The 15,929-nt window shown below is 37.9% G+C and overlaps 1 protein-coding gene across 4 annotated transcripts in view; it reads right to left on the bottom strand.

Annotated features, from left to right (window-relative positions):
* PPP2R3A (protein phosphatase 2 regulatory subunit B''alpha) overlaps nt 1-15,929 on the bottom strand; it is a 184,923-nt gene that overhangs the window by 65,633 nt on the left and 103,361 nt on the right. For all 4 annotated transcript variants that reach the window (XM_024245015.3, XM_054552663.2, XM_054552664.2 and 1 more), the window contains 2 exons: nt 11,532-11,606; nt 3,679-3,765 (listed from right to left, as the gene is read on the bottom strand). In XM_024245015.3, coding sequence (XP_024100783.1) covers nt 3,679-3,765; nt 11,532-11,606 — 162 coding nt within the window. The remainder of the gene's footprint in view (nt 1-3,678; nt 3,766-11,531; nt 11,607-15,929) is intronic.

Genomic DNA, 15,929 nt, shown 5'->3' with positions numbered 1-15,929 from the left:
CAATCAATCTATAAGCATTTACTGAGCTCTGTAATATGCTCAGTGAAGGGTTGGATGCTGTGGAGGATGTAAAAGCAGGGGAAGGGAAGAACCATTACCCTGGGGACTATAGTTGGTCAGAGGTCAGAGACTGGCATGAAAAGAACAATTAGATCATAGTCTTAATTACTTGGCCAGAAACAAATACTGTTTTTAATTTTTCAAAGTTATGTGAGCAATATTAAGAGGGGTAGGCATCAACATATAGGGTTTCGTTTTGTAATAAAATTAAGTTTATATCACAAAGGTTACTCATATATACAATAGTGATGATACATGGTGGCCTGGCATAGGCATGGCAGGTAGAGATGCAGGGCCCTGAGCTGGAAGTAAACCTGGGTCTTCCCTGACTCACTGTACTCCCCTACGGCAAAATCCAGAATCAATGATACCGAACCCACCACAATTCTGTTGTCAGCCAAATTATTACATAAGTGGGCAGATAAATAAGGACATTTTCAGAAGTGAAAGATTCAGAAAGAAAAATAAAAGCACAAAAGAATGTAAGAAATATAAAAAAACGAAATGGCAGAAATAAAATCAGATATATGAATAGTCACAATAAAGATAAGTGATACGTCTCCCTATTAAAATATTTTTTTGATTGAGTATCAAAACCATGCCCCCAAAATAGATCTACCTATATGCATCTATAAGGGATACATCCAAAAAAATATAAGGAAGGTTAAAAAAAAGATGGCCAAACATACACGGTTTAACAAAAACATTTAACAAAAATAAACATGTATCAATATTAATATGGAATGCAAGGTGAAAAACATAAGCGGGCTGGGTGCGGTTGCTCATGTCTGTAATCCCAGCACTTTGGGAGGCTGAGGGAGGTGGATCATGAGGTCAAGAGTTCAAGACCAGCCTGGCCAAGATGGTGAAACCCCATCTCTACTATAAATACAAATATTAGCTGGGTGTGGTGGCAGGCGCCTGTAATCCCAGCTACTTGGGAGGCTGAGGCAGAGAATTGCTTGAAACCGGGAGGCAGAGGTTGCAGTGAGCCGAGATCGAGCCACTGCACTCCAACCTGGGCGATAGAGCAAAACTCCGTCTCAAAAAAAAAAAAAAAAAAGAAAAAAGAAACACATGAGGGACAAAGAGGACTATTTCATAACACAAATGTTAGTATTCTGACAAAAAATTATTTTTTAAAATATAAACACTGGAAAACCAAAGTGCTCTGGCAAACTAAAAACAACATAATTATTAAGTTATGGTAAATCTGCTGGATAGAAAATTATGCAGCTAGGAAAAATTATAAAGTTTATACTGAAAACCATGATATAGTAAGTACAAAATATAGGATATAAGATCGTACGCACTAAGAACTACGTAAAATCCTAAAAATGCATATATACATATGAATAAGACTAGATGAATACAGACAAAAATGATACTAGTTGTATAAGGGTGATAAAATATGGTTTTTCTTCTGTCTTCCAAACTTGCTCATAATATTTTGTTTTATAAAATGTCCTTTGATATGTAAGAAGCAGAACACTTACAATAAAGCACATATTTAGAAGCAAAGCGCTATCACTTTTACCCACTGGATTGGCATAAAATGAAGACGACAGCAACTTTTGTTGGTGAGTATGTAAGTGAAAGCAGTGCAGGCTTTTTGGAGGGTAACTTGGCAGAATCCACCAAATTAAAAATGCACATACTATTTGATCCAGGATTTTCCCTCCAGCGGTCTATTCTACAGACATTCTTACTCATAACCCATACAAGAGGAGGGAACAAGGATGTTCATTGCATCATTGTAATAGAGGAAATCTGAAAACGATTTGGACATCAATAGAGGAATATGTAATTAATTACAGTTTAGCCATGCAATTGATTATGCAGTAGTTGAAAGAATGAGATAGACTTACATGAATGGAAATGAAAAAAACCCTGAGACACTGTTAAGTGAAAAAACCAAGTTAACCGAATAGTATGAACCCATATATTTTTTGAAAACCCTCAAAGTAGCAGCCATACAAAACAAAACTATATACTACATGTATATATTTATAAGAGAATAAAACCACAGATGATATGGGTCCCCCTCTGGGGAAAGGGGGTAAAATGGTAGAGTGAAGAATAGTGACTTCTGTTTATTACTCTAGATGTGCTCATATTATTTGAATGTTTTATGAATATTGTTTAAGTACGAAGAGGAGGACTAAGGAAAGGGGCAGGGAAGGAAAGGGAGGAGAAAATAAATCATGCTCTAGGAAGCAGAACACTTGAGTTCTTTTTCCAGTTCAGCAACTTACTTTTGTGTGATCTTATACAAATCATTTAAGTATATTTGGGCCTCAAATTTTATCACTGGTAAAAAAAAAAAAAAAGGATTAATTTTAAAAGCTAAAAAAGAAAAATATGGATTAGGCCAGGCATGGTGGCTCACGCCTGTAAATCCCAGGACTTTGGGAGACTGAGGCAGGTGGATCACGAGGTCAGGAGTTCGAGACCAGCCTGGCCAACACAGTGAAATCCCATTTCTACTAAAAATACAAAAATAAGCTGGGCATGGTGGCACACGCCTGTAGTCCCAGCTACTCAGGAGGCTAAGGCAGAAGAATCGCTTGAATCCAGAAGGCGGACGCTGTGGTGAACCCAGATCGCACCATTGCACTCCAGCCTGGGCAACAGAGCAAGACTCTGTCTCAAAAAAAAAAAAAAAAAAATTATGGATTATAAAAATGATTCAGAAACTACAACCTATAATGTGCTTCAGGAAAGTGGGGGATTATTATCATTACTCTTGAGGTATTATGGAATTACTGCCATTTTAACCCATCCCATATTACCTACTGAGAGCCCAGGCAGGCATCAGGTGTTCAATAAATATCAACACTGACTGTGATGATGACTGTTCATTTTAGAATAAAAAAAGTTTGTATATCCATCATGGACTGCTAATTTTGCCAAGTCTTCATTACTCTGTCTCAGATGAAGATAGGAAAAAATAAAGAGTAAATAAGGTTGTATTATTAGCCTAAATTCCATTTAGTATGATTCTTAAAAATAAAACATTTCATTTTCTTCCAAGTGTGAACAATTTCACTTTATGTTTACAGAAGCTTAAACAATCAGGCATGAAGATTACTTCGGTAAAAGGCTCCCACTAGTGGTCAACACTTTCTCTCTCATTTGGTAATATGAAATAAAATAATTGAATGAAATGTATTCTTTCTTAAAAGGAATTTTTAGTACTTTTCTCTAGCAGGTGCTGGATACAGAGTCATTGCTGAAAGGATCAAGTTTAAAATCTTCCAAGGCCTTTCCAAGACCGTTCCCAACCTAGCCCCAGCCCACCTCTCCAGGCTTATCTATTGTGAAGCCACCTCTGTATGTTTTATCCATGTCTATGGAATTTATCAAGTCAGGTTTAGTGTCTGTACACTTCACTCTTTTGCTCCAGAGTGCATGCCTTCAGGCAGAGATCCCTTATTATTCTCTTCATTTTTACCCCCTCACCCAAAACATTCCAGCGTCCCATGACAGGTATTTGATAAATGCTTAATGACTGAAAGCAGTGACAGTGCTTTGAACAGAGTAAGCACTCAAATATTTGTTAAAGTAAGAAAATTATCTAAATTGCTCATTACACATGAATTCTAATGAAAGGCATACTTGCAAAAAGTTGCTTTTTCTTATCTCTGTCGAAGTAATTTTTCCACTCCAAGATCTGTTGACTGTGTAGAATATTCTCTGAATAACCTGGTTCCAAAAGGAAAATAAAACCAAATAAAAACATTAAAGATCTCCACTACTTTCTCAAAGGCCATCTTATGAACATACTTGGGACCAATTTAACTTTTAGCTTTTTGATTAAGTGTAATTCCTAGTAAAAAATCAGCACTGTAATTTTAAATCTACATCTATATATTTTGGATTTGCCTCTGTACTTCCAAGAAGAACAAAAAAACATTCTCTGCTCACAAGTCTTCACTTCCCAACTGCTGTCACATCACTTCTTTTGTTTACCTCTAATTTATACAGTGATGCCTGATTCAAGTAATGCTTATGGGGCTCAGAGTTTTGGGAAGGCGTATGAGGCGGGAAGTATCTGCTGGGTTGGCCTAATGATTGATTAACTGGTCAGAAGGATGGCTATCAAGGTGGTATGATTCAAGAGGGCCTTATTCTGGTTATTATAGCCTTATTCACTTGAGTCTTGAAGACTCTTCGTCTTCTAGACTCTACGGAAATTCAAATACATCTGGGATAATTTATATCCTAACTTTTATTTGGGCATGAACATCTTTGTTATTAGCTGGTGTTTTAATGGGTTTAGCAGAATTGCAACTCTGGAGAAAACCTTGGATAGAATGGGAGAAGAGGAGATAAGAAGCAAATGTGTCTAGATTGAGGATGTGTGCTGTGGTGTAGGAGAAGATCAGAGAAGGAAGATGGAAGCTGCAATCCTGGAGGTAGGAGGTCACAGTGCATTCTTAACAATTTTACCTGCAGTCATTCCTACCCACTTCATTTCCCTTTCACTGATTATTTTTCTTCTCCCAAAGGAAGCAGTGCTAAAAAGAGCAATTTAAACAGCTTTATTTTTTTTGGGGGGGGGGTGCATTCTGCTTTTATTTTGATAGTCACAGAAATCCTGTACCTTTGGTGGTTTTATCATGGAAGAGATTAGATCTCTTTTTCAAGATATTTTGGTGCGAGAACAAATAAGGCAAGATATTTGGACATCTTTCTCAATAGTAGGCCTAATGAGGGACTAAACCACCTTTCTTTTCTGGATTCTTCAGCAGAGAGAGTGATTCTTCAACTGTTCTAAACAGGGAAAAACTAGCATCAGGATGAAGGTCTAGATTTCAGCTGTCCGGTGCTCACCACCCCACCCCTGCTATCAGTGCTAACCCCTCTGACCCTACAGAATTGAGCTCAAGTGCCACACTCCATGGGAGGCCCCAGGACAGGGACTGACTAGAGCTCTGCCTTCTGTGCTCCCACTGCCACCTGAGCCTCCTTTAGCTGTCCCCGTGGTTACATTCCAAACACTGGTGCACCTGACCATCATCACCTCCAAACACTAAGAGACCAGGTCTTTCTTGACATGTATTCCAGTAACTTATATGGTGCTTTTTTTTTTTTTTTTTGAGACAGAGTCTCACCCTGTCACCCAGGCTGGAGTGCAGTGGCACAATCTCGGCTCACTGCAAGCTCCACCTCCCGGGTTCATGCCATTCTCCTGCCTCAGCCTCCCGAGTAGCTGGGACTACAGGCGCCCGCCACCATGCCTGGCTAATTTTTTGTTTTTTAGTAGAGACGGGGTTTCACCGTGTTAGCCAGGATGGTCTCAATCTCCTGACCTCGTGATCCACCTGCCTCGGCTTCCCAAAGTGCTGGGATTACAGGCATGAGCCACTGCGCCCAGCCACAGTGCTTTCTATATATCAGGTGGTCTATAACTGCTTGATAAAATAATGAGGTTTGAAAGTTGCATAACAAAGATTTTTGTATTATCTTTGTGTTAGAGAAATACAGGTTGGCTTCATAACTATTTGAAGAACTCTACTCAGAGTTTTGCATAGCAGATGAATGTCAACCCAAGAAAGGTCTCTAATTAGTATTTCACATATATCAGTATTTTTGTCTATTATTTATAGATAGAATCATATATAATGTGCAAAAACCACAAAACAGGTAAGTGTAACTATATTCAAAATGATTGTGAAAGATGCAACCAATGTAGTAATGTTTAATCTTGAGAAAAAATAAGACTAGAGTGTAGATGTGATCAAGATCTGAGTGGCTATTGGGCGGAAGAAGAAGCTGATTTGTTCTGTGTTGCACCAAAGGGAAGAATTACAACTGCTAGACAGAAATGCATTTATACTGAAATGCTTCAATATAAGGAAGACTTTCCTAAAATTAGCCCTATAAAGCAATGAGTTTGTATGAAGTGGCTGGGTTTCTTTTCACCACAAGTATTTAGGAAGAAGATGACAGGATTCCTGAATTAGGTGGGAGCTAGGACTAGGCAGTGCCTAATTTCTCTACTGTCCCCAACCACTCAGACTCTGAGGTCACTGAGGACAGAGAACATGTCTTACTCAATATTGTATTCTTAGCACTAGCTTGGCGGAAGTTCATGTAAAAACGATGGAGGATTTTTAGCACAGAAAATTTATGTATGAAAATAAACATTAAGAATTTCATCCATCATAATTCCATGTCCCCTCTCTCGAGTTAAAGTCAATTTCAATATATATTATTAAACCACATTTTTCTGTTGAAGCTTTTTGTCCTTATTTCTTGATTCTGAATGTAAATTTATCTTAAAGTATGAGTTTTCTATCTAAAATTTATATTTATATATTCAAATACTTTATATTATTTATGAAATTACTGTGTTAAAAATTATAAAACTTTATAATCTGTGTCCATTCGTGCTTATTTTATTTTTCTCTTCTTTTTGAATTTTTAAAATCTGCAAACAGTTTGACTGTTAGGCATTTCCTATTTTTGGCCTGTGCTAACCTACTTATCTAATACTATAAAACAATGTATTTGTATTCCATTTTTCCATAGCCTAAATCTCCTTATTCAGTGGCCACACTTCATCAGCACATTTGTTGGTTTCCACATCACTGATTCAGCACTTTAGATGGCTGAGGCAGGAGCACCATCTAGTGGTGAAGCATGTAGCTGCTGACTCTACATTAATTATTATTGTTTTTCTAACTGCTCTCTTCTAGGTAAATAAAATTCATCACCATTTAAAATATCAAATAAAATTTTAAAATAAATCATAATTAGAATAACTATTTTCTGCTAGTGAAATAAATGAAATTTGACCATTTTTCACCAAGGGATCTTTGGTCAACTTGATATATAAGTTAAATCGTAAGTCAGTTTCCTTTCTTCTTGGTATCTATTGAATTAGAAACCTCTAATTCACAAGTACAGGTCACCAGGAATGGAAATGTTTGATGGCTCTGTCATATAGTTTTTGACAAATGAATTAAATACAGACACAGAAGTTACAAATAATTTTTACTATGTATGTGTACAGAAGAACAAACTCCAATGCTGGAAGCCTGGTTCGCACTTGGCAGGAGTGGTGAACAGATTTCTAATTCACTCTTTGGTTAACATGGCTCAGAATAGTATTTCCTCATGGTCTTCTGTAGAGTTAGGACTTTAAAACATATATCTAATAAAAATATTTTTTTTCTCTCTTAAGAGGAAAAGTTTTCAAGGGGGAAGAGTTGGTAAGCTCTTAGTGTGAGCAGTCTCCACTATAGCTTAGTCATCTTAGGAAAATCAGTACCTTGTCCTCCACAAGGAAAATCCTGGCATTTCAGCCTACAGTGGTGGATTCTGGCCAATCAAGATACTGAATATATCACTAAGACACACCATTGGAGCAAGCCACAGAAATATCTCTACTGCCAGCACCAGTGTCATAAAGAAGTATTTTAAATCTCATTGCTTATTTTAAAAACTCAAGTTAGCACTTCTTTCCTCAAAAGTTGGCATATGTCGGTTTGGATAAGCAAAACCTTTTATTCACTGGCAATTTTTGCACAGCATGCAAAACTGCACTCAAGGGCTATGATTTGCTGGTATTTCTAATCTTCATTTTCATTCAATATCAAAGGCTTATTTCTCAACTGCTCAACTTTTTTGGAAATGAACAAGAATACAGACTGACTTTAGGTTCAATCTCTTTTTTTCTGGGTAATGATGTCCTTCTTTGCTGTACACATAGCTGGTGGTCTATCTTTCCAGTCTAAAAACAGCTGACAAAATAATTAACTAAACAAATTGCCTTTTCCTGTAACATAGACTTTCAATGATACATAGAAAATAAAAGTTTTCTAACTTTCCTTCATCATATATGTACCTCACATAAGCTAATACTTGAATCATACTCTGTGTCAGTGGTTTCTTCCAAATGCAAACTGAAATAACTGAGTAACACTAGCATGCAAACATATTAATTGTTCTCCTCTACTGTATGCCACGAAGATTATATAACATTCAATAGAGTCACATGGTAACTGATTTTGCTTTTTCTGAGATATCTGTCATTAATTCTGAGGCTGATCTTTATATGTTTCTTAGAAATAGTGTGATCTTAACTGTTTTTGCTGTGAGCAGGGTAGAGAACGATGCCTTTTTAATTTGGTCACTTTTATGTCTAACAACAAAATTAATTTCATACTAGAAGGCCTTATTTTACATTTGTTCTAGAAAAACTCACTGTACTCTGAAATAATGCAACAGTTTCAATGACTTCATGCCATTATTTGACCAAGTTTCATAACAGAAAAGGCACTGAGAAGATAACCAGTCTAATACAACTCTATTTCCAGATAATCGTTTTTATACTTTTTATTTGCCCTTTTTGTGAGTTTATCACAATGGCAGTTATTCACTTATCTCAGTACATAGTCACGTGAAGTGTTCCCAATTAGGTCTTGTTTACTATTTATGTTATGGTGCTGTTTTGAGTTGCCATATTATCATCATTTTATCACAAGTATTTTACACGTAAATGGCTAGTTCTGAGTAATGGATTCACTTTTGTGCATTGGAGATAAAGCAGCATAATGTTAATAACCAAGTGAAATTTAACAAATGTAAAGTTACATACAAACGCCATGAAAATATTACAGCAGAGATAATTAACTATACTCTATTAATTCACCAGTGTAGTTCATTTTGTTCAACTATTAATAACATGACAGTATTTCTCAGAAAATGTGAATTATATGTGAACAAAATGGTTTCGTGGCTTTTCACTCTAAAATCATAAAACTTCCTGGGGATGGCTGGGCGTGGTGGCTCATGCCTGCAATCCCAGCACTTTGGGAGGCCGTGGCAGGCGGATCATGAGGTCAGGAGATTGAGACCATCCTGGCTAACATGGTGAAACCCCGTCTCTACTAAAAATACAAAAAATTAGCCAGGCGTGGTGGCGGGTGCCTGTAGTCCCAGCTACTTGGGAGGCTGAGGCAGGAGAACGGCGTGAACCCAGGAGGCGGAGCTTGCAGTGAGCCAAGACCGTGCCACTGCACTGCAGCCTGGGCGACAGAGTGAGACTCCGTCTCAAAAAAAACCCAAACAAACAAACAAACAAAAACCAAAAAACTTCCTGGGGACAACTTGCTAGATGACCAAATACCATCGAATGTCCAAGTACTTCAAAAAATATCAAACTATGTGTTCATTAAGATCATGAAAGAAAAAAAAGAAATATCAAACTAGAACCATAAAGAAGACTTATTTCCATTTTACTCTTTTGTTCTTTAATATCTCTAAGAATGCATGCCAACAGTTTGGACTAGTTTAATTCCAACTAGTTTGGACTAGTTTATTTCTAAGATCTTTTCTAACTCTTAAGAGTCTAAATTATGCTGTTAATATGCCCTGAGTTTTCAGAATAGTCAATATTCAGAACCCAATAATTCTCTTTGGGATTGTAGCCAGAGCTAGTGTAGAATCCTTTTTTTTGAGACAGATCCTCACTCTGCCTCCCAGGCTGGAGTGCAGGGGCAAGAATCTCAGCTCACTGCAACCTCCACCTCCTGGGTTCAAGCGATTCCTGTGCCTCAGCCTCCTGAGTAGCTGGGACTACAGGTACACACCACCACACCTGGCTAATTTTTATATTTTTAGTAGAGACGGGGTTTCACCATGTTGGCCAAGCTGGTCTTGAATGTCTTGCCTCAAGTAATCTGTCTGCCTCGGGCTCCCAAAGTGCTGGGATTACAGGTATGAGCCACTGTGCCCGGCCTAGAATTCTTAAACATGGATAATTTCATGTATTCACTCAGTACATATTGACTGTGTGTCTACTATATGCCAGGGAATATTCTAGGTACCGAGGATATAGACAAAGTTCCGGCTTGTATGGAGCTTATATTATAGAGACGGAGATGGACAAACAAAAAATTAAATATCAGATGATAGGAGATGGACAAACAAAAAATTAAATATCAGATGATAGGAGCTAAGAAGAAAAATAAAGCAGGACAAAGGAATAGAGTGTAGGGGGAGGGGCAGAGGAAGAAGGGTTACAAAAACAGAGAGTGATCAGGGAGGGCCTCACTAAATAAGGGAACTGAGCAGATATCTGGATGAAGTGAGGGAGTGACAATGTGGAAATCTGTAGGAAGAACATTCCAAGCAAAGGAAAGAGGAAGAACAAAGCATGTGAGGCAGAAGTGGGTTTGGTTTGCTCATGGTGGCTGAAGCAGAGTAAGCAAACGAGTGGGAGGTAGGAGATAAGATGAGAGAATAGGGGTTGCCAGGGTATAGGAGGATTATGGAGAATCTTGGCAAGGACTTGGCTTTTATTCTACGTGAGCTGGGACACTACTGCAGGGTTTGAGCAGAGGAGTGACATGATCTGGCTGATGTTTTAAAAGGACAATTGTTTGCTCTGTGGAGGCTAGACTATGGGGCAATTAGGGTGGTAACAGGGAGACCAATTAAAAATAAACCAAGTTTGAAATGAGGGCGACAGGCCAGGTTGATTGTGGTAGAGGTAATTTAGTAGAGTGTCATGGTTAACAGGAAAAAATAACTTCTGAGATTGTCTTAAATAACAGTGACACCTTCTGGCTCAAATAAAATCTTACAAAGTTTTATACTGACATAAGAGAGCCAATGCAAAAGGACTGAATGAAAAATAAAGTTCCTACAGGAGAAAAAGAAAACAGTAGTATTTCGTAACTCGGCAGGACCTAACATATCTTTGGCTAACAAACCGTACCCTAAGTATAGGAGGGTGGTCCTCAGAGGAGACTGCCCTGTTTAGCTGAGGAATCTGAGCTACATGCCAGGGCCATCTCACTTGAGAATGTGTCTGGTAAATGGCCCTGGGGCTGGTCTGTGGAATGTCCCCAAAGATAATGTGGGAGCTAGAGCAGAGTGCATGAAATGGCTACTCCATGCCCTGTGGGCCTGTGTGTGCTCACTCATAATTCCTGACCTAACTGGGACTGACCAAATGAGGCTGTGCCTGAGAAATACAGAGTGCGAGCTCCTTACAAAATGAGATTGTGATCATGTTGTTTTAAATTCTTACATCGTTTTCTGATTACACACAAGCTATTTTCTCATTATCATGTCCAGTTCTAACTCTGAGGTACTAGAGACCAATCTGTTTTTCTGGGACAGGGACAGGCTGTTGAAAATTCTTTTCAGTCTTATTTGGAAATGCTAAAGATCAACTGGATATCAATATTCATAACACAGAAAAAGATATGCCTCATAAGACCAGACAGAAGGAATATATTACTTTAATTTTGTAAGTATTGGGCACAAACAAGAAGGAAAATAGATAAAAATGAAGAAATTATGAATTCAATTTTATTTTAGCTTCCTTCCACTTAAAATAATCATTATAACCCATGTTACCTTTTGCACAGATACTTGAAATTCTGGATAGCAGATGGTAATAAAAAGGTGACTTATGGAGTTAGATTAAGAAAAAAAATGACTCAGCCTACCGTGGTGATGTAGCGGGAGTGGAATTCTGGAGCATCTTTCAGGAACGTGAGACCAGGGTGGGTATCCACCACATCCTGAAAAAGATCAAAACCAAAACTAAATTAACATAATACAAAAATTATGCCTATAGAAGTTTTTCCTTCCTGTATGCTGCCAGTTGAGCAAACTTGCTATTTTACAATCATGAATAATGCACTTAAAATTTAATTCTTTATTAAATTCATTTCATTATAAGCATACTTATGTGTGCTTTTCTGTATACATAGTATACTTCAAAAAAAGTTGAAGTTTGATTTTAGCTATGTTAGGTAATTTGTGAATCAAATATCTCCGAGGTATGTACTGTAATTCTAACACATCAACAGCACATCAAGGCAATTCATCCCACAGATTATTGTCGAGGTATTATGTAAAGCATATTTGCACAGAAAGGATGTGGTGGACAGTAGATGCAAGCCAATGAAAATGATCCTCTTTCATAATCTAAAAACATGGGAAATTCTTTTTGGAAAAAAAAGCAGCCATGTAGTCAAGCAGTTTGAATCTGTCTTTGTTAAGCTGTGCAAGCCAGTTAATGCCCATCAGATTTTAACATAATTGTGTGGATAAATCATTTCTCAAATTAGAATTTTATTTATTTTTAAATCTTTAATCTTGTTCTCATTGAAGACTATTGGAATATTAAAACCTTAAAATACTGTTTTTATTTTCCAATTAGATTTTTAAAGCATTTTGAATGAGCCCAGAGGATCTAATAGAGATAATCACAATATTAATTAACCAGAGGAAATAGCTATGCCATTACAGATATAATCTATTAATTGGCTTGTCATCAACAGACAGACATCAAGTATATCTCTTCTGTTTCTTCAGAGCAGTTAGCTATAATACTTACCAATACACAGTCTCAAACCAATGGACTTATTTCTTTAACTTTTTTTAGGCTTATTATTATACACATTACATAATTTTTATTTTTTGAGACAGACTCTCGCTCTGCCTCCCAGGCTGGAGTACAGTGCTATGATCTCGGCTTATGACAACCTCTGCCTCTCCAAGTTCAAGGGATTCTCATGCCTCAGCCTCTTGAGTAGCTGGGACTACAGGTATGTGGCACCACACCAGGTTAATTTTTGTATTTTTAGTAGAGACAAGGTTTCACCATGTTGGCCAGGCTGGTCTTGAACTACTGGTGTCAAGTGATCCACTCCCCTCGGCCTCCCAAAGTGCTGGGATTACAGGCATGAGCCACCACGCCTGGCTAACTTTTTATTTGGAAATAATCTTATTACAGAAAAATTTTCTATGCTCCTCTCCCAGCTTCCCTTAATGGTAACAAGTCACAAACAATAGTATAGTGACCAAAACCAGAAAACGAACATGGATAAGATATGAAACTACTCAAATCTCACTAGTTTTTCCACTAATGTCTTTTTCTGCTCCAGGATCTTACACTGCATTTAGCTTTTGTGTCTCACTGGTCTCTTCCAATCTGTGAAACTTCGTTAGTCTTCCCTTATGATTTTGATGCTTTTAATGAGTTTTGGTCAGTTATTCTGTAGAATGTCTCTCCATTTGGTTTTGTTTGATGTCTGGTCATGATTAAGGTTACACATTTTTGGCAGGAGGACCACAGAAGTGATGAGTCCTTTTCAGTGCATCACTGGGCATACGTAATACAGAGGGTATGTGATGTTGGTATGTCTTCATTTGGTGATGTTAACTTTGATCACACTTAGTTCAAGTGGTGTCTGCTGCGTTCTCCACTGTAAAGTTGCTATTTTCCCTTACTAATTGATAAATATCATGGAGGCAGATGCTTTTGAGTGTGTCAATATCCTATTTCTCCTCAAAATTTATCTCATTCATTTTAGCATCTACTGTTAGATTATGCCTGCAACATTTACACTGTAGCGTTAGATTATGCCTGCAACATTTACACTGTAGTGTTTACTTAATAGTGATTTTGTTTCTATTCCGTCTACATTTCTTAACTGGAAATCTTCTATAAGGAAGAGCTGTCTCTTCTCTCCTATTTATTTTATTTTTTTGAGACGGAGTCTTGCTCTGTCATCCAGGCTGGAGGGCAGCAGTGGTGCGATCTCACCTCACTACAACCTCCACCTCCTGGGTTCATGCAATTCTCCTGCCTCAGCCTTCCGAGTAGCTGGGATTACAGGCGTGTGCCACCATGCCTGGCCTATTTACTTTTTTTTTTTTAACAGCGCAGACTCATAGGTATTTATTTCATTCTATGGGTTATAATCCTATACTATCATCAATTTGTTGCTCAAATTGATCTAGCTTTGGCCATTAGGAGCTCCTTCAGGTTGGCTCCTGTGTTCTCTTTTTATTTTTATAAATGAGACATGGTCTTACTCTGTCACCCAGACTGGAGTGTAGTGGCTCCATCTTGGCTCACTGCAACCTCTACCTTCCAGGTTGAAGTGATCCCCCTTCCTCAGCCCCGAGTAGCTGGAATTACAGGTGTGTGCCACCATGCCGAGTTTTTGTTTTTTAGTAGAGATGGGGTTTCACCATGTTGCCCAGGCTGGTCTCGAACTCCTGGGCTCAAGCGATTTGCCTGCCTTCGCCTCCCAAAATGTTGGGATCATAGGCATGAGTCACTGCGCCCGGCCACCTGTGTTCTCTTGATATGCCCCTGTGTTTTTATGGGGACTTTCATATTTTCTGGCATAAGATGACCCATGTTTATCTTGTATTTTCCTTGCCCCAGCCCTGGTATATGAACCTTTTGTCTAAGAAGCCCTGGTTCCTTTCATTGGAGAATGGTATTTGAAACCAAATCTGGATGTGAAAGGTGCCCATTACTACTAGAATAGTATTTCATTGTGTACATCACTACATTTTCTTTATGCCTTCATTCACTAATACTTAGGTTGATTCCATATATTGCTCAGCTTTGGTTAGTTTCCTCATCTATTTGCTGATCAGTACTCTGCTGAATACTCACAGAGGAACTTCTGAAGATCTCTGAGGATTGTTCTCCATGCAGTTCTCTCCTCTTTGGTACTCTGTCCAGAGAATTCTAGTCACCTTGGTTCTCTGTCTCCTAAACTCAAGGAGTCCACTTAACTCAGCCTGGGTTTCCCATTCTTGCACTATGACTAGAAAACTTTCTCAAGGTGGTATGCTCTCTCAATCGTAAGACTCACTTTGTTTCTGTCTCTCAGGAATGAATCACTCGTTTGTTGCCTGATGTGCACCATCTTGAAAACCCATTGTTTTATATTTCCTGTCTGTTACTTTCCGTTGTTTCAAGTGGGAAGGTAAATCCAGTCCCTGTTACTCCTTCTTGGTCAGAAGTGGCAAATCTATTGATTTTTCTGTGTTAATTTTATTTCCTCCTACTTTAATATTTCATTTAGTTTTATTACTAATTTTTCTGAATTTTCAAACTTTACTGTCATCTGCAACAAGATACTTTTACTTCTTTAACCAATCTTATGCTTCTAATTGTTTTCTCTTACACAATTACTACAGTAAAATGCTGAATAGTAATGGAGATAGTGGGCATCCTTGCCTTGTTCCTGATATTTGTTGAAGTGCCTCTAGTGTTTTCCCATTAAATAAGATATTGGCTTTAACACTAAGGTATATGTATTTCATCATGTTAAGAAAGTATCTAAAATACAGAGAAATTTTTTTTCCTTAGATATAACATACGACATCAATAAATGATATGGTTTGGATCTATTTCCCTGCCAAATCTTATGTTGAATTGTAATCCTCAGTGTTGCAAATGGGGGCCTGGTGGGAGGTGACTGGATCATAGGGTGGATTTCTCTTAAATGATCTAGCATCGTCCTCTTGGTGCAGTCCTCAAGATAGTGAGTTCTCGTGTGATCTGGTTGTTTAAAAGTGTGCAGCAACTCCCCCACACCTTGCTCCTGCTCTTGCCAAGTGAGATGCTGGTTTCCCCCTTGTCCTTCTGCCATGACTGAAAACTCCCTGAGGCTTCACTGTAGGCCAAGCAGATGCCAGCACCATACTTCCTGTAAAGCCTGCAGAACTGTGAGCCAATTAAACCTCTTCTCTTTATAAATTACCCAGTATCTGTTATTTCTTTACAGCAATGCAAGAGCAGCTTAACACAATAAATATCCTAATACTAAAACAATCTTGCCTTCCTGGAATAAATCCCACTTGGTCATCGTATATTGTTTGGTAATATTTTGTTACCTTTTATCATTAATCTTGAAGCTATATTTGTTTGCAGTTTTATTCTCTGGATTGTCTTTTCCTGATTTAGGTATCAGTGTTATACTTGCTTCATAAAAGGAGTTTGAAATTTTCCTTCCTTTTCAATACTCTGAAATAAGTTATGGAGCATTTGAACTACCCGGTTGTTGAAGGTTTGGTAGAATTCCCCTGTA

This window comes from Pongo abelii, chromosome 2 (genome assembly GCF_028885655.2).
Source record: "Pongo abelii isolate AG06213 chromosome 2, NHGRI_mPonAbe1-v2.0_pri, whole genome shotgun sequence".
In the NCBI taxonomy this organism is placed as follows: domain Eukaryota; kingdom Metazoa; phylum Chordata; class Mammalia; order Primates; family Hominidae; genus Pongo; species Pongo abelii.
The sequence above is the reverse complement of the archived record's forward strand: the minus strand, read 5'-3'. Positions and strand labels throughout refer to the sequence as shown.